The 23,565-nt window shown below is 47.3% G+C and overlaps 1 protein-coding gene across 12 annotated transcripts in view; it reads right to left on the bottom strand.

Annotated features, from left to right (window-relative positions):
* SRRM1 (serine and arginine repetitive matrix 1) overlaps positions 1-23,565 on the bottom strand; it is a 254,277-nt gene that overhangs the window by 162,624 nt on the left and 68,088 nt on the right. For 10 of the 12 annotated variants that reach the window (XM_078774000.1, XM_078774004.1, XM_078774001.1 and 7 more), the window contains one exon: positions 16,932-17,012. The exons of the other annotated variants lie outside the window; for them this stretch is intronic. In XM_078774000.1, the coding sequence (XP_078630126.1) occupies positions 16,932-17,012 (81 nt within the window). The remainder of the gene's footprint in view (positions 1-16,931; positions 17,013-23,565) is intronic. 12 annotated transcript variants of the gene reach the window in all.

The following is a 23,565-nucleotide window of genomic DNA, read 5'->3' on the forward strand; positions in this document are numbered from 1 at the left end:
ATTATAGCCAGTTTTGGAATATTATGTGATGATACCACCTTTGAACCCATTTAGCAAATCTTTGTCATCAAAACCAAGTATTGATGCTTTGGAGGTTGAAAGAACAAATTTTGGTCATTTTTCGAATTTGTCCTCTAAATTCAAACGACCGCCAACCAGTCAATACTTGGAATTTTTCGAAGCTGTTTGTTCTATAAACTGTCTTTATATATGTACGATCAAAAAGGCATAATAAAACATTCCTTTACCAATTTCTTGCCTACCTCAGGTCATTTTTAACTTTCAAGGTCATGGATTTTGGGCAACCCCCAAATTACATCATAGTTTGACCTCTGGTGACCTCATTTGCATATAACACATATCATTGTAAAGAGTGTCCCAGGACAAACATTTTGAGGGGTCATATGCAACCATAGGATGACTAGGTAAAATGTTATGGCCATTTGAATTTCGCCTACCCCTAATTTTCAGAAATCACCGACACAGGGGGGTAACATCAAAATATGCGTGGGAGGTACCTTGGGAATGAGTTTTTTTTCTGTTAACATGGTTTTTCCTAACCCCTAGGGTGGGGGGTACATGGACATACCCAGGAAGTTAAGTTGTGGGGAGGGGGGGGGGGTGCATGTAAACCCTACTCAGCCCACGGACTACAGGCAGTCAATGACAAAATATACACAGGCAGTCAATGGCACCAAACATACACGATTACAGAATATGCCATTTTGAGTTAGTCATCACTGTCCTGTGTGTCGTATCCGACAATATAGTCCGCATCGTTTTCACAGTCCGTTCCACACAAGCAAAGGTCGGTCAAATTGATTGGCAAATCGAATTGGTCGAATGGTCGAATGGAATTGGTCGATTGGTCGAATTGGTCGAAACGAATTGGTCGGAATTGGCAAATGTAAACATTGATTTTCTGATTTTCCATGTAATAACGTTTCCAAAAATGTATAGGTTTGCTAATCTACCATGATTTTGAACGAAAAAACATAGTGAACCTGACTAACAGACTTACCTTTAGATATCTCTGGACTCTTTTGATAAACAAACATTTTCAGTATGGCCAAAGAAGTTTGCAGACTCTTTAGCAACTACAGATGTTCTGGCTGTGTGGTGGTATTGCATCATAAAGACCAAATTCTAATTTGCACATCATTCAGGGAAAGGCTGGGGGAAAGAGGAGGTGTCAACAGTTCACATTCCAAATGATGTGCAGAGATAACTCCAAAGCATCATTCCATGTAAAATAATACTCCCAACTAGATGTAAGCACCAGCTTTTATCAGCCTGAGCACTTTTCTAAACGTGAATGCTATTTTCCAAAATGTGAATGAGCACTTCAACCAGTTTTTATTTTGTTCGTTGAAGAACGTTCCTTTTCCAACATCCAAGGTTTATCTTTCCATAGTGTCTCTTCAAAAAAGGCCCTGGTGTTGGGCTAGCGGCTCGGGTGCCGGCTTAGGATCCTAGGATCCTGGGTTCGAATCCCGGTCAATCGCTGAATTAACGCCAGGGGGGTTGACTCAGCCTGTCATCCTTCCGAGGTCGGCAAATTGAGTACCAGTTCACTGGTAATTCCCTGCTTGTCGTTAAAGGCGGCAAAAAGGGTTGGCGTCAGGAAGGGCATCCGGCCGTAAAACACTGCTTAAAAAAAGGGACCGAAAAACAACAACAACCACAGTTCCCGAAAAAGGCCAACCCCCGCTTGCGGGGAAAAAATGGCCTCTAAAGGTGTTTTTTTTTTAGTGTCTCTTGAAAAAAATAATTCATGGCTGCATATTACCCTCCATCTTCAGTTTCCATTTTTTCAACTACCGCTCACATTATACAATATACGAGGGCCAATCAATAATGTGCAATGCAATAATGCAATATGTGCAAAGAAAGCAATGATGTGTGTGCAACGTTATTGGAATTTCAATGATCAAAGGAAATCATGAGAGTAGATGAAGCTGATTCAGGGGAAGTAATCCCTGGTGTTGGGCTAGCGGCTAGGGTGCCGGCTTAGGTTCCTAGGATCCTGGGTTCGAATCTCGGTCGATCGCCGAATTAATGCCAGGGGGGTTGACTCAGCCTGTCATCCTTCCGAGGTCGGCTAATTGAGTACCAGTTCACTGGTAATTCCCTGTTTGTCGTTGAAGGCGGCAAAAAGGGTTGGCGTCAGGAAGGGCATCCGGCCGTAAAACATTGCTTCAAAAAGGGGACCAAAAAACAACAACTACCACGGTCCCCGAAAAGGCCAACCCCCGCTTTGCGGGGAAAAATGGCCTCTAAACGGTGGTTTTTTAAATCAATAAGCAACTTTAAAATGGTGATATAAATTCGAGAATGTAGTGTGCACTTGTAGACAACATCTGTTATGTCGATGGGTAATAGTCCAGTCAATCTAACACATTTTATGGCTCAACTCACCACTAATTGCAACAGAATGTTTTTCACTGCTATGCATTTCAGGAATGTCCCCTAAACACCATACTAAAGGTATACCAAAATACATTTGGTGGAAAGGCGTCAAATTTGCGTAATATGCAAATTAGCTGGCACCATTAAAAAAAAACTATTTCCCACAGTAAATCTGTATCTAAGTATCCAATCATGAGAAATTAAGTAGGTAGACCCATATTTTCAGGGTTGATGATTTTGAAAAGTTCATTTCTGGATCAATTATATGCATACAATTCAATGAAGTATGCAAATTAGATGCCACCGTTATTTAAAAAAAAAAACATTTCTGCCAGAACTCTATCTCTTGACCCAATCTTGACAAGTGAAATGTGTATACCCATATTTTCATGATAAGGGAATATGATAAGTACATTTCTGGATTAATTATATGCATACAACAATGCAAAAATTCAATTAGCTATTCTCATGATATGAAACTGCTATTTAACTATGTGCATGTTTTCGATTCTGTTGCAGAGTACAGTATCTAAGGGGTTTGTGGTGTGACTGATGAACATTGCCAAGAGCATAATCTACTATAACAAGAGTTTAGTGGTGGCCAGGAGGCTCAAATTTTCAGGGTTTGTGTATACATACGAGTAAAACATTTTGTATGAATTATATGCATACATTTATATGAAATATGAGAATTAGCTGTCACCATTACATTTATAGGAAAGTGCTATATTATGTGCATTAGTCCAGTTGAGTTCATCACACACTGAACCCTCCGGCGTCCGGCGTCTGTCGTCTATCGTCCGTTAACCTTTCGACATTAACACTCCAGCATCCACAAATATCAACCGATTCTGATCAAACTTGACATGCAGCATCCAGACCCCAAGGACCAGGTTGGTATTACATTTCAGCCCGATCCGTTGAAAAATGGCGGACTTAGGCGACCATTTTGTTTTTGGTCATGAAAGCGACGTGAACACTCTAGCGTCCACAAATATTAACAGATTTTGATCAAACTTAGAATGTTTAACCCTCACCACACAAGGTAGGTTGCTATTGCATTCCAACCCGATCTGCCACAAAATGGCCGCCATATTGTTTTCAGCTCCGAAACGACATTAAGACTTGAACGTCCACAAATATTTATAGATTTTGATCAAACTTGGTGTGTGAGACTCTTACCACACAAGGTAGGTTGCGATCTTAAGTCAAATCTAGTACAGACAACTGACCTACTTTAAAGTTGTCCAGTCAGTTCAGTTGAGTTCTGCTTCCCTGGAAGCTCTAGCTCTAGTTTCTATTCTATTGCAGAGTGACTAAAGGCAGTGTAACAGATGAACATGGACAAGCACGTTTTCTGCAACAAGATTTTAGAAGATGGCCAGAAGACCGTTATTCTAAGAGAAAAGGGAAGTGAGGGTATTAATAAGGCAAGTGCGGCACGAGGAAGCAGTGAAAGGACTAAAAAAGGTCAGTGTGTGTACCAGGAATGCAGGAGGGTTTTTTTTATTAACCGACAAAGTATTGCCAGCGAACAGAAAAGAGCAACTGCACAGGACACGCCTTCATTTTGTGTTCTTTGCTCAGAGAACACGCAGTTCAGTTTCAAAAAGCATTGCTTGTTCTGTGGTCAACCAGCTAAATAGAAAGTAAGAAAACGGGTTTGACATCATCCCTGTTAGAACTGAAACTTTCCAAAATACTGTCTTACGTACGTGTGAAGAAAGGAAAGATGACTGGTCAAAGTTAGTTTCAGGAAGGATTGCTTATGCTCAGGACCTTTTTGCAGCTGATGCGGTTTACCATCAGATTTGCAGCATCAACTTCAGGACTGGAAAGCAGCTTCCACAACAATATTCCTCTGGTGCAGTTGACAGGACCAAGAAAAGAAAGCTTGGAAAATTCATTGGAATTATGTTGAAATTATTCTAGATTTTGTTAATGTGACCCTTAAAAGAAACAAAAACCACATTTGACATTTCGAAGCAAATAAATTGATCCTTGAAAGTGATGTAAACTGATATCGAACTCGATTCACAGACAGTAGTGTTAAACTTCTGTGCGTTTTCCAGAAGTATCTCTTTATTTTGCACATTAGCCAAAAAAATTTTCAACAAAAACAAAAGCTAAATTATGACTGGGATTACGGACAGTAAAATTACAGTTCAGTACTTCGTGTAACCCCCACGAGCATTCAGGAGACCACGTACACGTCGAGGCATGCTGTTCACGCGATTTGCCAAGGTTTGGACAGGAATCGCTTGCCATGCAGTGACAATAGCCTGCTGCAATTCACGCACAGTGGTGGGCTGCTGGTCCAAGTTGTCAATTTGACGCGTTAATTCTGCCCACAAGTTCTCTATCGGATTCATATCCAGGGACATGGCAGGCCACTCCATATGCTCTACACCACGGTCAGCAAGAAAGTGTTGGATCATGCGAGCACGATGAGGCCGTGCATTGTCATCTTGGAAGACAAAGTTTCCTCGAAAGGCTGCATGAGCAAATGGAAGCAATGTTTCTTCCAGAATGACCCTGTACTTGAACTGGTTCAGGTTTCCATTCAGAACAAGCAGGTCAGTTTTGTCCCCTGTATGAAAAGCAGCCCAAACGGTCACCACACCACCTCCAGTTTGGACTCTTGGCACTATACAATCTTCGTTGTGGGCTTCATGAACTTGTCTGCGCACTCGGACGCGGCCATCTTGGCGATAGACCAGAAATAAAGACTCGTCACTGAAGGTCACGTGATTCCAGTGTCCTGGCTGCCATTGACGGGGCTCTCTGGCCCACTGCAATCGGCGCTGGCTGTGTTGTCTGGTCAGGCGTGGCTTTCTCAGGGGACGCCTGGCACGATAGCCTGCTTGAACCAGTCGTTGGTTGACTAGCCTTCTGGAGACAGGCACATTTGTCAGTTGCTGCCACTCAGCCCTAAGCCGATTAGCTGACTTGGTACGGCCATTGCAGACTAACCGGTGCAGCTGGCGATCATCTCTCCTTGTGGTTCTGCGTGGACGTCCTGGCCTCGGTATTGGAGTCGGGACACCCGTTTGAGCATTTCGTTTCAGGATCTTTGACACCTGACCTTGAGTGATGCCATACTGCCGAGCAATAGCACACTGTTTCATGCCAGAATTTCGTAAAGCCACCACTCCATGACAAACAGCATTGTCAAGTTGACAGACCATCTCCAGAGGAAGCGGCAATAACATTTGTAGACGTGCAGCAGTTGTTTTCCACTAATACAGAACGCAACAACCCTTATATACCCAATTGTGAAGCCAATCGTCAAATGTACCTGTCCTTACATTTTGTCACGCCACCTGTGATATAATCCTGTTATTGACTTCTTGCTGCGAAAGACATTCAGTGACATGGTTCTTTCAACAAAGACATCACCGAACAGTAAAATAAACTCACCAGATTGATATACTGAGTTCAGAAAGTAAACCCAAGTCAAGAAAAAAAAAATATTCCATATTAAATGCCAAGTCTGTAGATTCCATGGTTGGGAAGAGTGTGTACGACTATTCATTCCAACGCAAAAAACAAGCAGTCACAATTGGGTCAAAGACAGCTGTTGTCATTGATGGAGACTCAGTGCAAGTTGATCCACAGTTGCTTTTCCAATGACTCAGCGTAATTGCCATGAGTGAAACACAAGAAGATCCAGCATCTTTGTTCAAGTATGAGCTCTGTAGTCATCCTCCAGCACTCTTCGACTCTTCGGGTCTTCCTAGGAAACCAAATAAACCAGCGCTTGGTGATGCAATTTAGGAACTTGTTAAACATGATCAGTCAGATCCAGCTGGTTATGTCCACTATGTGCTTGATGGAGGTGCCCTCCTGCAACGTCTGCCATGGTCACGTGGGCAAACTTCCGAAAGTATATGTCACACATATATTATTTATGTGATAAGCAGGTATGGGAAGGCAACAATTGTCTTTGACAGCTTCGAGGACAGTCCCACGATCAAGGATGCCACACATCGGAGACAGGTAGAAAGCTGCATAGGACCAAATGTCGCTTTCACTGGTCAAACAGTCCTGAAGCTGAAGAAGAATGAGTTCTTAGCAAACACAATCAACAAACAATGCTTCATTTACATCCTAAGTGACTCCCAAGAGAAGGCGGGATGTCTGACAATTCATGCCAAGGGGGATGCTGATGTGCTGATTGTCCAGACTGCAGTGGAATCTGCAGACAATAGATACAGTTCTTGTTGGTGATGACACAGACCTACTAATTCTTCTTTGCTACCATGCCGACATGCAAGGGAGGGACGACATATTTTTCAAGCCTGAGCCAAAACTTAATGCAAAGAAACGTCGAGTATGGAACATCAAAGACCAAGACGACCTTGGGATTGAATGTCTGTGACAGAATACTATTTGTACACGCCCTGCTTGGCTGTGACACAACATCCAGTGCGTAAGGCATTGGCAAAACTGTTGCCCTGAAGCACATCCAAAACAACGTCCAATTCATGAAATATGCAGACCTGTTCACCCAGGAAGGAGATGCACCAAAGGATGATACAGTTGCAGAAGGGGAGAAGGCCATTGTATGCATGTACAATGGAAATCAAGATGAAAGTATTGATGTCCTACGATACAAGTGTTTCAGTGAGAAAGTTGCGAAACGTACCAAATATGTTGAGGCCCAGAACTTGCCACCAACATCTGCGGCTACAAGGTATCACAGTCTGAGAGTGTACTCCCAAATTCAGGAGTGGAAAGGAAATGTTGGACAATTGAAACCAGATGAATGGGGATGGAAGATCAGCGAGGGTCAGTTACTCCCAATGCAAACTATTCTCCCACCAGTGCCACCGAAACTTGCTGAGATCTTCAGATGTAACTGCAAGGTGGGGTGCAGCACCACTAAATGTACATGCGAGAAGCACGGCCTTGACTGCTCATGGATGTGTGGAGGGTGTAAAGGTTTAAGTTGTGCTAACTCATCAAGACTGGAGCTAGATGATGAGGGACATTCAACACCTGGTAATTAATCCAGAAATGTGCTAATCATATTCAATGACCCTGAAAACATCGGTTTGGACACTTAATTTCTCATGATTGGATACTAAGATACAGAATTACTGTGGAAAATTGATTTTCCTTATGGTGGCAGCTACTTTGCATATTATGCAAATTATTTATGCATATTTGCAATTATTATGCATATTTGACACCTTTCCACCAAATATATTGTTGCGGTTTTGAGAACCCTCACTTGTAAAAAAATTCAACATCATTAAAGGTTAAAGGTAGCACCCCATAGGTAGGCCACAAGCAACACGTAGGTCACTATAGGACTTCAGTTATTTCATTAGTATGTGTTTAGATAAGGCCATGTTTCCAATAGTTGAATCTGCGTTGTGTCAATCAAATAAGGAGTAGGCCCCATTCGTCCATTTTGAAAGCGTCCCTCTCCAAGTGACGCCATTAAGCGCTAGCCATCGCCGTCGCCCTTTAGGGCCAGCGGCGTGTGTAACCTCACTGGGCTTCCGCCCAAACCAGCAGCCTTCGCTGCCCTTGAGCTTGAGCTCGCCCAAACGCCGCCATAAGCCACGAGGTGAGGCCCGGAAAAAGGGGGCGGAACGCCAGGAGGAAGGTGTGGCCACGTCAACCCACAATCAGGGCGTGGCCGGTAAGCGATGACCAGCCAACCAGGGCTGAGGTAAGATTGCCTGAGAGGCGTGGCTTTTGGGCTGGCGGAGCGATCGCTGCTTGAGTTATAAAAGCGAGCGCACAAAGCCCTTTCACATGACTCATGCGGCGGCGCTCGTTAAAGAGGACTGCACGGCAATCGCGCTTGTTATAGAGGACTTACTCGCTGGCGCTGATTAAAGACGAACTTACCCGGAGAACTCGCGAGTATAAGGACTGGTTGGAAATGCGCATTGAGAACGACTTATGAGAAGCATTGGTGTTGAAAGAGCCTGTTGGAAGCGAGCGCGCTTGTGAAAGGACTCTTGTGGAACCTTGTGCTAAAGCAGGACATTGGATAGAGAGGGCGTTTGGCACGAGTGTGCACTTATTACATACGCCGCTAGGACACCAGCCTTCCCCCCCCCCCCCCCCCCTCCCCGTTATATAGTTGTTCGTTCGCGTTCCACTACACGCGGAGCTGCCTGCCGGGTTTCGTCCGCTGGACCGGAGCCGGGCTGGAGCCTGGACGCGCTGGTGCTCATCAACCATCTACAATCCCCGTGTGAGTGTGTATGTGAGACGGGCCCGTTTGTCCTGGGGTATTAAGAATAAGACTGTTTAAGGCTGCCCTGTGTGCTGCTTCTTCCTCTTCCTTGTACATTCCCTTCTTTCGTTTCCTCTTCTCCTTCTTGTACATTGGTAATAAATTGCTTTGTTCTTCCTATTCTCCTGGTTTCCTCTTATCCGATCGCATCAGTCTTTTCTCTCATTGGGTAAGCGTGGCACGATCGGAACCGCTCAGAATTGGGTTTAGTCACATTGTTAACAGCTCAGATCGCGGCTCGCTTCGCTCGGCGTGTCCACTAACGCCGCGGTTCGAGCGGGAGTTATCTCCTTGCTTTACGGCCGGTGGTAGTACTTAGGTAATTGGACTAAGACTCGACGAACAACCCTATTTACCACCGACCGGAAGGAATGTTATAACTTCCAGGACTCACGTCGGCCAGATAAAAGGACAAGGGGATTAACCCCCCCCCCCCCCTCCCTTGATAAGGGGAGAGCCGACGGTCGAGATCCGCAACAATTGGTGTCGGGGAGTGGGATTTGGGGCCCGAACCAAATTTTGTTATCTGTGAACAAATTTGGTCAAAATTACGAGCGGCCGGAATTTTAATAGAAAACCCAAATTAAATCGTGCCATGGATAGCCAAGGTGATCGGATGCCAGTGGGGGTAAATGAGGAGGTAGAGGAAGGGTTAGAATTAACCCAGGACCCCAGGTAAGAACAATTGGGAGAGATGGAGGAGGAAATTAATGAGGTTGCAGCAGTCGGGGTTGCAGGCACACAAGATGGCGGCGCCTCGCACGTGGCGACGAGGGCCGCGCCCGCTGCGCAAATGGGAGGGATGAATCTGCAGGACCTCATGGCGCAGCTACAGGCAGTCATACAAATGGAGATGGGAGAAATGAGGGCCGATAGTAAGCAAATGGAAAATAGAATGGGGAAGCAATTGGAAAACCAAATTGGGGGATTGAGAAACGAGGTGGGAAACCAAATTGGGGGATTGAGTAGGGAGATGGGAGAAATGAGGGAAGAAGTAAGGGGTAACATAAATAATTTGGAAAATAGAATGGAAGGATTCAGAAGCAAATTAGGGGGTCAATTAGAGGACATGGGTGGCCAAGCCCGGGAAATTAACGAGGGGTTAGCGAGGGAGGAAGCCAGGTATGCAATAAAAGCATTGGGGAAGGACATAAACCGCAGGTCGAGCGGGAAAGACACAAGGGTATGCGACGGGGTAGCGCGGCTTGAGGAGCGTGGGAAAAGCAAGGAGGAGCAAAGCACAGCCGGGTGGACCGGGATAGAAATAGCGACACGGGGTGTGAAAAAGCCGACGACCGCTGAGGTAGAAAGGAAAATTTTATTAGCGCCAGCGGTCGTCGAGGAAAAATAAAATGGAATAATTATAGTCGAAATTGAAATTGGAGAGACGGCAGAGATAGGAATTAAATCGGAGAAAGTGATGGAATGCGCGCAAAGTTTGGATTCACATCGTGATGTCGTGCTGCATAACCAAATGGAAAGTTTGCAGGTGGTGGAGGAGCGAAGAAGAGGAAGCGCCAAGGTGAGAAGGGTGGTGTATGGCGCGAAAAGGTTTGGCGCGAAAAGATTTTTCACGCGCTTGGGATCCAGACGTCACCCGGGCGCTCGTTGAAGGTCCGTGGTGCGCGGTGTGAAAGCGAATGGCGTGCTTGAGCGAACGGCGCCAGAGCGCGAGTGTGTTACCGAGTGCGAGGGTGAATGCACATCGGAGTGTATGTGTGATGAATGCGGTGCAGAGTGTGCGTTGGAAGAGTGTGGAATGGAGTGCGACACAGAGTGTGCAATGGTTGTGGAGAGTGTGTGGGAGAGCACACCAGAGCGCGTTATTGGGTGTGCAAAAGAGTGCACACCCATGGGTAGGTGTGCGCTGAGTGGGTGGATGCAGGAGTGCACACCCGTGGTGGTTACGGAGTACGTAACGAGGGAGAGTGCGCAATGGGCGCGAGAGTGGGTAGTAATGGAGTGTGCGAGCAGCGAGTGGTGTGCACCTGAGTGTGGAACGGAAGAGAGTGCACGGGAGGAGTGCGTGGAAGAAAGGTGTGTAACAGAGTGTGCGAGTGGAATGAGTGTGCAGGAATGTGCGTGAGAGTGTGGAACGGAAGGGTGTGCACGAGAGCGTGCGGTAAAAGAGTGCACAGAGTGTATGGGATGTGCACGGAGTGCACGGAGTGTATGGGATGTGTGAGTAAAGAAAGGAGCGCGTGGTGTGAGCATGCGAGTCGAGCATCGACGCTGACCGGGGCAGCGTTTAGACCGACGTACAGCCGACGCGAGCTCTCGGGGCGTGGTGCGCTTTGTGTGCTGCGGGGATCGTTGCCACGGCGCTTTTGCAAGGAGCGCCGTGCACGATTCGGGCCGGGTCCCACCCTGTATGGTCGGTGCCACGTCGTTCAGGCGATCGGCACGGTTTCTGGGGAGAAAGGCCAGGTCGGACCTTCGCCCCCTGGCGGGCGTGGTGTTCCGACCGGGCGAGGTTGGGTCATCGGGCCGGAGACCGCGAGGTCCCGCGCCGAGATGGACCTTGGAACCTCGGACCGAGTATGCCTCCTCCCCAGCGTCCGAAAACGTCCGAAAATGCCGGACGGACCCAACCTACAGGAGACAGACCACCGTATGCATTGCCGGCTTTTTGTAGCCGAGCAGTAGAAATGTATTAGGGCGCACCGAGAGGCTCAAGGATAGTGGACTGGAATAGCGATAGTGTTGGTGATGGTAGCCGGTGTAGAGCGATGGTAGCTTTACCATCCCTCACATCATTTTTGGGCAAAGGAGCCGTAGTTTTTGGGTTTTGGCGGCGAGAGCAAGCCAGGGTGGGCTAGGATAATAATTGTAGGGACCGAGAAATGACTTTAGGAGAATTGAGATTTAAGTAGTGACATTGTACAAGTCGTGGGGACGTAGAGAGATTAGGTGGTTTGATAACGACGAGGGATGTGCTTAGTGTAAGGGATGACTGGGAGAGCACTAATATTAGGGGAAATAGTTAGATTAAATGATGCTGTGTGTATGAGCTTGAGGTTTAGGATGAAATGAGGAATTGAATGAGAGTCTCGCTGGTGAGCATGTTGAAATGAGGAATTGAGCGTGGGAAAATCTGAGCGAATGAGGCAATGGTTTGGAGAAGTGAAAGTGTATGAGTGGAGTATTGTGGATGTGTGTAATTGTGTATTGAGTGATTGCCTTGCATGGGGTGCAAGCGCAGGACAGGAATGAGAGCACAAGAGTGTGCAAGAGAGCTTGGTGAAATGGCATAAATGGTCTGGAATGAATGGTGTGGAGTAAATGGTGTGTGGAATGAGTGGGGTGGAGTGCATGGTGCGAAGGAGTGGATGGGGGAAGGATGGACCCCTTCACGAATACCCGGGGAGGGTAGTTTAAATTTAGGTAGAGGAAGTAGGTAAATTGGTTGGATATTGACATCTGAGGTGCGTGGAGTAGCAAAGTATTGCTTGGATGGGTGCATAAGTAAAGTGGAATGGCTGGGCGTGTGAGCCTTTCAGTGCGTGTGGTTATTGAGCACTCCGCCACTGGTAGTCTGTCGGCCAGGTGAGGCCGCAGGTAGGCTCGGGGAGCCAGGTAGTGTTGTGTAGCGTTCAGCGGGGCCCGAGGATCCCAAGAGAGGACCCGGGTAGCCCAATGCCATGGAGAGCAGTAGAGGGGGTAAGTGCCAGGGAGGACCTTCCCCAGGTTAGGGTAGAGTGAAGGAGCTAGGCAAGCTTGGGTGGCGACGTTCAGTGGCGGAGGTGCGCAGGTAGGTAGGACCTGCTAGGAGAGCCACACGACCCAGCCCTGAAATTGTGCGAGGGCACAGTTTAGAAAAAATGGGGGAGTGAGACCCCAAATTGATAGAGCACCACAGATGGTCAATGGGAATTGGTTTTTAGAACCACATAGAGTAAAGATGGCCAAATGGATTGGCAAGGCAAGACCCCGGGTAGAGGTAAAAGAGTTAGTCATTTAGAAGATAGTTAGGAGAAAATCTCTTCGCACCATCCGCATCCACTCACCGAGGTGACAGGACTCCACACCAGGTTTTGGCAGATGTTTGGAAATGTGAGACGCATCATGACTGAGTGTGACATTGTATGTGATTCCATCCCTTCCTTCTTGGGAGGGATTGGTGACGGATTTGGCATTAGGGGAGATATGGGAGACGAGACGGTAGAGACGAATTGTAAATTGTGTAAATATGGGGAAGGGCAAGGGTAGAGTAGGTGACATGGGGGGTCACGTACGGCTAGGGACGGGCTTTCTCAGCTCGCTCTCCAGCGCCCCTCATGTCGCATTGCCTTGTATGATGTGTACCCTTGCGCCCTGCTAATCTCTGCTTTGTCTGCCTCCCCACTCATGGACCATGGTCTTTTGTCCGAGGGGAGTGTGCAGGTGTCTGTGCAGGTGTCCTGAATCTTGCTGCCTGCACCCTTGCTGCCTGCCTGCCTGCACCGGTACACCCTATGGACCACACGTTCTGTGGCCTGGCACCTTTGGACCACACGTTCTGTGGCCTGGCATCTCTGCTGGGACAGACTATTGCTGCCAGCAGTATCTGGCTTGCGGACCAGTTTTAAGTAGCATCGATGCCATGCAGGTGGACCACCTACGTTGGCCCTGCTGGCCATAAATAAAAAAGCGGACGCGGTTTGTGCCCTTTTTATTAATGAATTAAAACATCAAGCAAGAAGACTGCCAAGATACATCGGCCCAGCAGAGAAGCACAAGAAGACATCCATCATTTATTATTTTAAAATGTTTGTTTTGTGTAGTTTCGGTGCTGGTGATTTTCATGCATGTTTTTTTATTATGGTGCTTTATATGGTACATTTATGGTACATATGGGTATGGTGTATCGGTGCAGTGCATTGCAATGGCATTTCCTCTTATCAAAAGTTTTTTCTTTTTCCCACAAAAGACAGGTCCTGGGTTGTAGTTGTAAATAATTAGTAGTGTATTGTAAATAATGCTCCCCACCGGCTTAAATGTTTAGTTTGAAAACCATTCCGTAATTCGGTTAATTGTGTGCGTGAGTCAGTTAGGTAAGACGCAACGCAGCAGGTGGGACATATCTAGTGTAAAAACTGTCGCACTCAGGGTAGTAGGTTAAAAGTAGATGGTAACCACACCTAAGTGTCACACTAATTTAAAAGATAGTCCCTATTGTTTTGGCTCGGGCCAAGCCTGGAAAAAGGGGGGGGGGGGGGGGGTGCAGTGTTGCGGTTTTGAGAACCCTCACTTGTAAATAAATTCAACATCATTAAAGGTTAAAGGTAGCACCCCATAGGTAGGCCACAAGCAACACGTAGGTCACCATAGGACTTCAGTTATTTCATTAGTATGTGTTTAGATAAGGCCATGTTTCCAACAGTTGAATCTGCGTTGTGTCAATCAAATAAGGAGTAGGCCCCATTCGTCCATTTCGAAAGCCTCCCTCTCCAAGCGACGCCATTAAGCGCTAGCCATCGCCCTCGCCCTTTAGAGCCAGCGGCGTGTGCAACCTCGCTGGGCTTCCGCCCAAACCAGCAGCCTTCGCTGCCCTTGAGCTCGCCCAAACACCGCCATAAGCCACGAGGTGAGGCCCGCAAAAAGGGGGCGGAATGCCAGGAAGAAGGTGTGGCCACGTCAACTCACCATCAGGGCATGGCCGGTAAGCGATGACCAGCCAACCAGGGCTGAGGTAAGATCGCCTGAGAGGCGTGGCTTTTGGGCTGGCGGAGCGATCGCTGCTCGAGTTATAAAAGCGAGCGCACAAAGCCCTTTCACAGGACTCATGCAGCGGCGCTCGTTAAAGAGGACTGCACAGCAATCACGCTTGTTAAAGAGGACTTACTCGCTGGCGCTGATTAAAGAAGAACTTACCGGGAGAACTCGCGAGTATAAGGACTGGTTGGAAATGCACATTGAAAACGACTTATGAAAAGCATTGGTGTTGAGCCTATTGGAAGCGCGCTTGTGAAAGGACTCTTGTTGGAACCTTGTGCTAAAGCAGGACATTGGAGAGAGAGGGCGTTTGGCACGAGTGTGCACTTATTACATACGCCGCTAGGACACCAGCCTCACCTCCCCCCCCCCCCCCCCCCCCCAGTTATATAGTTGTCCGTTCGCGTTCCACGACACGTGGAGCTGCCTGCCGGGTTCCATCCGCTGGACCGGAGCCGGGCTAGAGCCTGGACGCGCTGGTGCCCATCAACCATCTACAATCCCCGTGTGGGTGTGTATGTGAGACGGGCCCGTTTGTCCTGGGGTATTAAGAATAAGACTGTTTGAGGGTGCCCTGTGTGCTGCTTCTTCCTCTTCCTTGTACATTCCCTTCTTTCATTTCCTCTTCTCCTTTTTGTCCATTGGTAATAAATTGCTTTGTTCTTCCTATTCTCCTGGTTTCCTCTTATCCGATCGCATCAGTCTTTTCTCTCATTGGGTAAGCGTGGCACGATCGGAACAGCTCAGAATCGGGTTTAGTCACATTGTTAACAGCTCGGATCGCGGCTCGCTTCGCTCGGCGTGTCCACTAACGCCGCGGTTCGAGCGGGAGTTATCTCCTTGCTTTACGGCCGGTGGTAGTACTTAGGTAATTGGACTAAGACTCGACCAACAACCCTATTTACCACCGACCAGAAGGAACGTTATAACTTCCAGGAATCGCGTCGGCCAGATAAAAGGACAAGGGGATTAACGCCCCCCTTGATAAGGGGAGAGCCGACGGTCAAGATCCGCAACAATATTGTGGTATACTTTTAGTATTACTCCTCCCTGGTGTTTAGGGTATATTTGTGCCGTGAAAAAGTTTATGTTGCAATTAGTGGTGGGTCAAGCCACTACTTTGACTGGACTATAAGAGTCATGCTTGCCTGTTTTCCATCTGGCAACATTGAGCGTATGATGTCAGTGGAGCAGTTTCCAGATGGCGGCTCCCTTAGAGGCATGCACCAGGGAGGAGCAATGTTCTGTCCAATAAAATCCATCGCAGAATGAAGATGCAATATGGTGACGCATGTTTATCGCTGCAGCAGGTGTACAACTGGCACACGGCACAGGAAGTTTAAAAGTGGAGTGTCCAGTGTGGCAGACGCTGCTCGCTCGGGCCGGCCTCACACTGCAAGAGTATATATACGTATATCTTACGATAATTCACCAAATGTCTGTCTGTTCCCAGGTACTCTAAAAACGGCTGAACTGATCGCAACAAAATTTTGGGTGTGTAATCCTGGGACCCTCTGGAGTAAAATAGGCTATATTGTTTTTCCAATTGGGAAAATGTTTCCAATTTTCCCAAGCACGATGGAATAATATTTACCGATATGAACAGTGATGTGGCTTTTATTTAAATTCTACAAATACTGTTTAGATTTTGATGATTTGCGTGTGATATGATTTAAAGGATGTTTATATAAATCGTTTAAAATAAAAAAGACTACAATTTCTGATATTTAGACTTTTCATTTTGGCGTCCCAATTGAAGCCCCACCCATAGGGCGGGTACCGTTGCTCGTACATATAAATAAACAAACAAACAAATAAATAAACATATGTCACCCACAGGGTGAACCGTATCTTGCCAAAATGTGAAAATTCCGTTTTTTCGTCATGACGTCATCAAATGACGTCATAGCGTCAAACTGTTTACAGATCTGGGAAGCACTCATCAAGGGCATTCATATGAGGTATTACTCGATATGGTACCTACGATTTCAAAATTTGACCTTGGGGTCAATAATTTTCGACCTCCAGCGCTAACCATGAAGGTCAAGGCCGATCGCCACCAAAAACTAATCAGCTGAGCGCCGGACCATATACTAGATTCCCATGAAGTTTGGAGACGATCCGATCAAAGTTACTCAAAAAATTAGTGTTTCGTCGACCTCCATGATTGACCACAAAGTGACCTTGACCTTTGACCTTGACCTTCAAAATTTTGTGTGCTGAAGGGTATCTCTATAGGACTCTGATATGCGAAGTTACAGGAGTTTCCAATAATAACTGTGGTCTACAGAGTGATCTAAACGTGAAAAAAAAATGATTAACCACAAACAAAAAAACAAACAAACAAACATACAAGCTGACTAATACATCTTGCAAAAACTTCGTTTTTGCAAGATAATAAAAGAACTAGGGCCAATATCCAACCCAGAACACCAGTGTCGTTCAGTCCCCCCAAATTGTATTCGCTAAAATCGATAGAAACTGATGACATAAAACAACAAAATGAAGAGCATAAACTCCATAAAAGATTACGATCCAGTTTTATTTTGCACAAATACCGTGCTCCAACCTGGACATGTCTTGGAAACGTCTTGTGACTTCATCTCCTTGACATCCTGCAGTAATGCTGGGCCAACAATATGCATCATCCCTGCAAGTTTGATAAGAGTGGTACAGTCGACTCAAAATAGTAGGTGTACACTACAATTTCTTGAAATTTTATTATCGATAGAAACACTCATTTGATTTCAAGATCCCAATGGGTTTTAAACATCGGGGAGGGGTTGAAGATGGGGAAAGGATGCATCATTCGTGTAGATAGTTCCAGATTTACATCAAAACAAAAACTATTTTCTTGTGTAACAAGAATAAATCACAAACCAAGTACAACGTTTGCCGAATGACACTTCCAATCGAGATACAGCAGGTTTTCAATACACTATATCAAATGCCAAAATGGTGCTTGGTTTGTGTTGTAATTTTCACTGATGATTTATCTCGGCGCCGGCCTTCTCCCCTTACCAAGGGGGGATTAGTCCCCTTGTCTTTGACTGGCCGACGGGACCTGGGACCTGTGACGTCCTTCCCGGACAGCGCGAAATAGGGTTTTAGGACTAGGATCACTATTACCGAATTACTCGCGCTGCCCTGAAACGAGGAAATAAGCCTCACACGAATCACGCGTGCTGAGACGCTGAGCGGTGCGTACACGCGATCCGTGCCATTTATGTGGTGACCCCGGTTCTAGCGATCTCGTTCGTACCACGCTTAGCCAATGGAGAAATCACAGAGGCGATCGAATTGGGAAGAAAGGAATAACAGGATTTATTTACACTATTTACAATGATTCCAGAGAAAAGAGGACACAGTGCAGCCTTAAAAACAGTCTTAACTTACTCCCAGGACAAACGGGCCCGTCTCACACACAGACACACTCACACGGGGCTTGCAGCTGCAGGATGATGTTCCGCGTCCAAGGATGGCTCGCGTGCAGCTCCCTCCGGCCTCCAGTTCGTCCAGGGCAGAAGGTAAGTAGAGGGGCAGGAGCTCTCCGCGTGTCGTTTGGCGCACACAGGATAATACGGGGCGAACGGTAGGGTCTGGGCTCTGGCGGTTCGCGGCTAACACTGGCGGCTATTGCCGCGTTCACTCTCGTGGCTGAATCAGCGATATTCGCCACGGGCGCGTCTGGCTGCCTTTCCTTCGGCGCGTACATAAGACTGAGATAGAGCGCAATGTCCCCAAAACGAGCGCTGCGAATTACGTTCTTCACAGTCCTCTCGTGTGCACTCTCCCCTTGTGAGTTCTCTCTGTGTCCTTGTATCACACCCTTTCCCAACGAGTCCTCTTCGTTCTCCAAGTCCTGGCAAGTCCTCTCTCTCAGTCCTTCCTCTGCGAGTCCTGTTCAAGGACTTTTCGCAATCACTTATATAGGCACGCCCCGCGAACCTTCTAGCACTTACCAGACGCGCCTTACCACGCCCTATCACGCCATGCCCTTAGAGCCCTGGTTGGCTGGTGGCCCTTACCGTCATCGCCTCTAACGCGCTGCCTGACGCCGCCCCACCCGACCCCGCGCTCCTCCCTCTTCTCAGGCCTACCTCGTGTGACTCGACTAGCGAGCGAACAAAGGGCAGCGAATGCTGCTGGCAGCCAAAGCGTAACAAACTGAGGGATCAGCCAAATGGGGCGCGGGATCAATTATGGGGCGCGGCCCATAGAGGTGGGATCGGAGGGTGGATGCAAAAATGAAAGGACCTAAATTCATGTCTTTACACAACGCAGGTATCACTAGTGTAAATGGCCTATACTTACACATACTATGACATAACTAATACTCGAAGGTGGCCTACGTGTTGCTCATGGACAAACTATGGGGGGCAACCCTTTAACCTTTAATGATCAATATGTGACAATCTCTAGCACTTGACTTCCGTTTCCGGTCTTGCTGGCGAGGGTTCGTTTATTCTCAGCTCTCCATGCTATCCATCGAAATCGAAGTTAAGTAATTGTTCCCATTTGTATTTTCGTTATAACTATTTATTTTATGGTGTATATATTGTCTCCCGACGAAGATTTTCGGTGCAAATCTTTCATACCTGTATTGAAAATCGTGTTAATTCGGGTCGTGTTTTGAGGCCTTGTAGTTGTACAGTGAACACTGTACAACCTTGAGGCTTTGTTTTTCTCTCAGCGGTCCGTGTTTTTGTGATCCAATAACTTTCGTTCTCTGTTTTCCCAATCTTTTCACCCCATAGCCCTCTTCCTTGTGTAAATCACAACTCAAAAAAATCAAAAAAAAAAACATTTCCTTCTCTGTTCTCATTCGTTTATTCATTCTTATTCGTTCGGTCGTTCGTTATTCGACCACGTGTTTCTCCCCCATTTCCCCAGATAGATTGTCAAATTTCAACTCGTTATTTTATCGTCCATGCGTTAATGTTTTGATTATAGTTACTTTTGGTTTGAATTTCCTGTAACTTGTAATTATTTAATCGTGTTCTGCTCCTCGTGTGCGGCCTTGTAGTTGTACCCCCGTCGGTGTTTGTTATCTTAATCGTGTTTTGCTTGGCTCTTAGTTTTTTTCCCTTCTACCCCGAACATAATACTCTGTCTAACGTTCTAAATCCCCACACCACCCCCCCCCACCCCCAAAAACCAAACAAACAAAAAAAAACCAAAAACATTTATTTTCCTTTCTCCACGTGTACTGTTGACTCATCCTGTATTTTCTGTCCAGGTGTGCTGTTCGCCCCGCCCCCATTAACTCCTTGCCATCCACCGTTTGCCCTTCACATGACTCGTGGTGGTCCCTCTCGGCTCTCCCCCCGTTAGTATTTTTGTGCACATAAGATTGTTCACGGTTCTGTTTAAATATTATTTAAATATGTATAACCTTTCCCCTTCAGTGTTTTACTCAGTGGTATTTTACAACACGCTGTTTTTCTTCCTATTTAAAAGGCTTTTCTCAATTTCCTCTCCAACTCATTCCACCTCAAAAAAAAGAAATTCAATATCTTATACGTCTCCCTCACTACATGGTCTAAATTCACATTCATTCCATCCCTCCTCCATCATTCTGAACCGGATTGCTAACTTGAAAATCACAACAAACCCAATTTGTTTTCAATGTTCGTCTTTCATTAATCATCCACTTTCTAAACTCCCCTCTTGCCCCTCCCATCCAAATCCCTCCGCTTGCACCTACACTCCTAAACTCCCCCCTTGCCCCGCCACTCTTAAACTCCCCCCCTACCCCTCCACTCTTGAACTCCCCCCTTGCCCTTCCACTCCTGAACTCCCCCCTTGCCCTTCCCCTCCTAAACTCCCCCCTCACTCCTCCCCTTCAAAACTCCCCCCCAACCCCTCCCATTCAAATCTCCCCCCATACCATTCCTCTCCAATTCTCCCTCCTCCCCCCTCCTCCTCAAAGCTGCCTCCTCCCCACTTCGTCTCCCTTCTATCTCATACCTCCACCCCCCCCCCAACCTTCTTCTTTCCTCTGCCCCCCCTCAAACAACCCCTCTCTGTGCCTCATCCCTTCACCTTCAAACCTTTCATCCTCCTCATCCTTCCCTTTCTTGGAACTCTTCTGCAATCGCTGACACACTAACAACTGCTCTCCCTACCTCCCCCTCTCATCCTTCATCTTACCCTACTCCTCCCCTCCCCTGTCCTGTACCCGATGCTCCCCCTCTCTCTTCATTAACGGTATGGACCTCAAACATCCGGGGCCTTCGCTCAAACCTGACTGATCTCTCCATACAGGTTGCTTCTGACAATCCAGACTTGATATGCTTAACAGAGACTTTCCTCCTCCAAGATGTCTCTGATTCCTTAATATCTCTTCCTGGTTACTCCCTCCTCCGGCATGATAGACCTGAGCCTCGGCCTGGTGGTGGGGTGGCTATCTTTATCAAAAACTCTCTTCCTCACTCTCCTTGCACTGCCCTCTCTCCTCCTCACCCCCAGGAGTACCTCTGGCTACGGCTTCCTCTCCGCTCCCACCTTTTGTTCATATGTGTTCTGTACCGTCCCCCAAACAGTGATGACTCCATCTACATTTCACTGTCTGACAACATGGACCAACTTCTATCCACTCATCCCAACTCTCTCTTCCTCATATGTGGTGACTTCAATTGTCATCATGCCACCTGGTTGGGTGTGGGTTCCTCTCTCACCAGTCATGGCACCTCAGCAAAGGACTTCTGTGACTCACTGGGATTGACACAATCTGTCAATTTCCCGACCTGGATCTCAGCCAATGGAGTATCTTCTCTTCTAGACTTGGTTATGACTAACTTCCCTGCTAATGTCTGCTGCTCTTCTTCTGCTCCAATCGGTTCTTCTGATCATGTGCTTGTCAAAGTGGACATCTCTCTGGCCATTCTCAGAGAGCCTCCTCAGCGTCGACGAGTCTGGCATTTCACTCAGGCCGACTGGGACGGTCTTCAAGCAGCCATCAATCGTCTGGATTGGTCTCCCATCTCCACTGCCTCTGACATCAATTCTTCCTGGGAATTCTTCCAAAGCAAACTGATCTCTCTCATGCACAGATTTATCCCATATCGCCTTCAGTTGTCTTACCCTTCCTCCCGTCCATGGTACACTGAATCTTGTGGTGAGGCAGTTGCCCTGAAACAACTTGCCTTTGCCTCTTGGAAGGCTAATCCAACTGAAGGAAATCTCAGTTCCTTCCACCAAGCTCGGAACAAGTGTGTGTCTACCCTCAGGAGTGCCAGGAAGCACTATCTCTCCTCACTCAAGAATGAACTCTCAAACCTGTCTCCTTCCTCCAAATCCTGGTGGCGTATGGTCAAATCCGTTTCTGGTGTTTGTTCCCCCTCCATCCCCTCCCTTACTTCAAATGGCCACACAGTTGACATCGCACGTGACAAAGCCGAATGCCTCAACTCTGTGTTTGCCTCAAAATCCTTAGTCCCAAACCCATCTCTCTCTGTTCCCACCTTTCCCAGTCGAACCAAACTGCTCCTGGACTCTGTGACCTTCTCTCCTGACAAGGTGGAGGAGTTTTTGTCAAACCTCGACTCTGATTCTGCAACTGGACCAGATGGCATCAGCCCACGGGTCCTAAAATCCTGCTCTGCCGCTCTATCTCACCCTCTCTCTGTTCTTTTCACCATATCTTTTGTTCAAGGTCATCTGCCAGCATCCTGGAAATCAGCAAACATTACCGCTTTACACAAAAAAGGTGCAAAAACAGATCCTTGCAACTACAGACCAATCAGCCTGCTCCCAATTATCAGCAAAGTCATGGAATCCATCATTGCTTCGGATATGAAATCTTTCCTCTTCTCCAATGGCTTGATCTCTGATCATCAATTTGGTTTCAGACCAGGTCACTCTACTCTGGACATGCTGCTTCTGCTGTCTCAACAATGGATGGAGGTCCTCAATGCCAAACAGGAAATCAGAGCTGTCTCCCTTGACATATCACGTGCCTTCGATACGGTCTGGCACCCAGCTCTGCTCACCAAACTCTCCTCCTATGGTATCCATGGAAATCTCCATGCATGGCTTGCGGACTTCCTCTCTGGTCGTAGTCAACGTGTGGCCCTGAATGGATTTCTCTCATCTCCCCTTCCCGTTCAGGCTGGAGTTCCCCAAGGCAGTGTGCTGGGCCCTGTGCTTTTTCTGGTCTTTATCAATGATCTCTCCGACTCTCTGGAAAATCCTCTGTATCTCTTTGCTGATGACTCCACTCTCTGCCGCTCCATTCCTCTTCCCTCAGATCGGCAGTCTGCAGCCTCCTCACTCTCTGAAGACCTGGACAAAATCACAGACTGGTCAAACATGTGGAACATGTCTTTCAATCCTGACAAATCTCACACTCTTACTATGTCTCTCCGAAAAGATCGACTGGACAACCCTCCCATCTACTTTCTCAACAATCCTCTCCAAGAAGTTCTGTCGCTCAAGCTTTTGGGTCTCACCATCTGCCATGATCTTTCTTGGGAAAACCACATTTCCAAGCTGGCCTCCAAAGCCAGTCGCCGACTGGGCATCCTCCGTCGTGCGAAGTCCTTCCTAGGCACACCTGAGCTCCTCACCACATACAAGGCTTTCATCCGCAGCTCAATGGAATACTGTTCTCTCCTATGGGCTGGTGATCCTGCCTCACACCTGGCTCGGCTTCACGCTGTTGAATCCAAAGCTTTCAGAATCATTGGAATCTCCCGCGATGAAGCTATCTCTGAGGGCCTTTCACTCACTCACCGCAGGCAGGTAGGTGGTCTTTCTGTCTTCTACCGACTCCTCTCGGGCCTTGCTCCCCCAGCTCTCTCTGTGCTCTGTCCCCCAAATATTCCTACAGGTCGCACAAGATCTGCCAGCCACCCTCTGATGGTTAAACTGCCGAAATCTCGGCTCTCTGCTCACCTTCACTCTTTCATTCCTCTTTTCTCCCGCCTCTGGAACAAACTCCCACACTCACTTCAATCACACTCCTCCCTCCAGGTCTTCAAAACAGCTGTTCACCACCATCTCTTATCTTCCCCCATCCAAAACCTTGATCTTTTCTACCCCCACTAATTCACCCCAGATCCACCTTGTTTGAAATTCCAACTTCTTTCCTGGAAGTCTTGGCAGTGTCCATATGTTTTATACCTCTCCCACCCCCCCCCCCCCTTCCCATGCCTCCCCCCCAAAGCCCTCTCCCTCCCACAGTTCTCTCGATGTCTCCA

The sequence above is a fragment of the Myxine glutinosa genome, chromosome 3, assembly GCF_964187855.1.
Source record: "Myxine glutinosa chromosome 3, kmMyxGlut1.1, whole genome shotgun sequence".
In the NCBI taxonomy this organism is placed as follows: Eukaryota; Metazoa; Chordata; class Myxini; order Myxiniformes; family Myxinidae; genus Myxine; species Myxine glutinosa.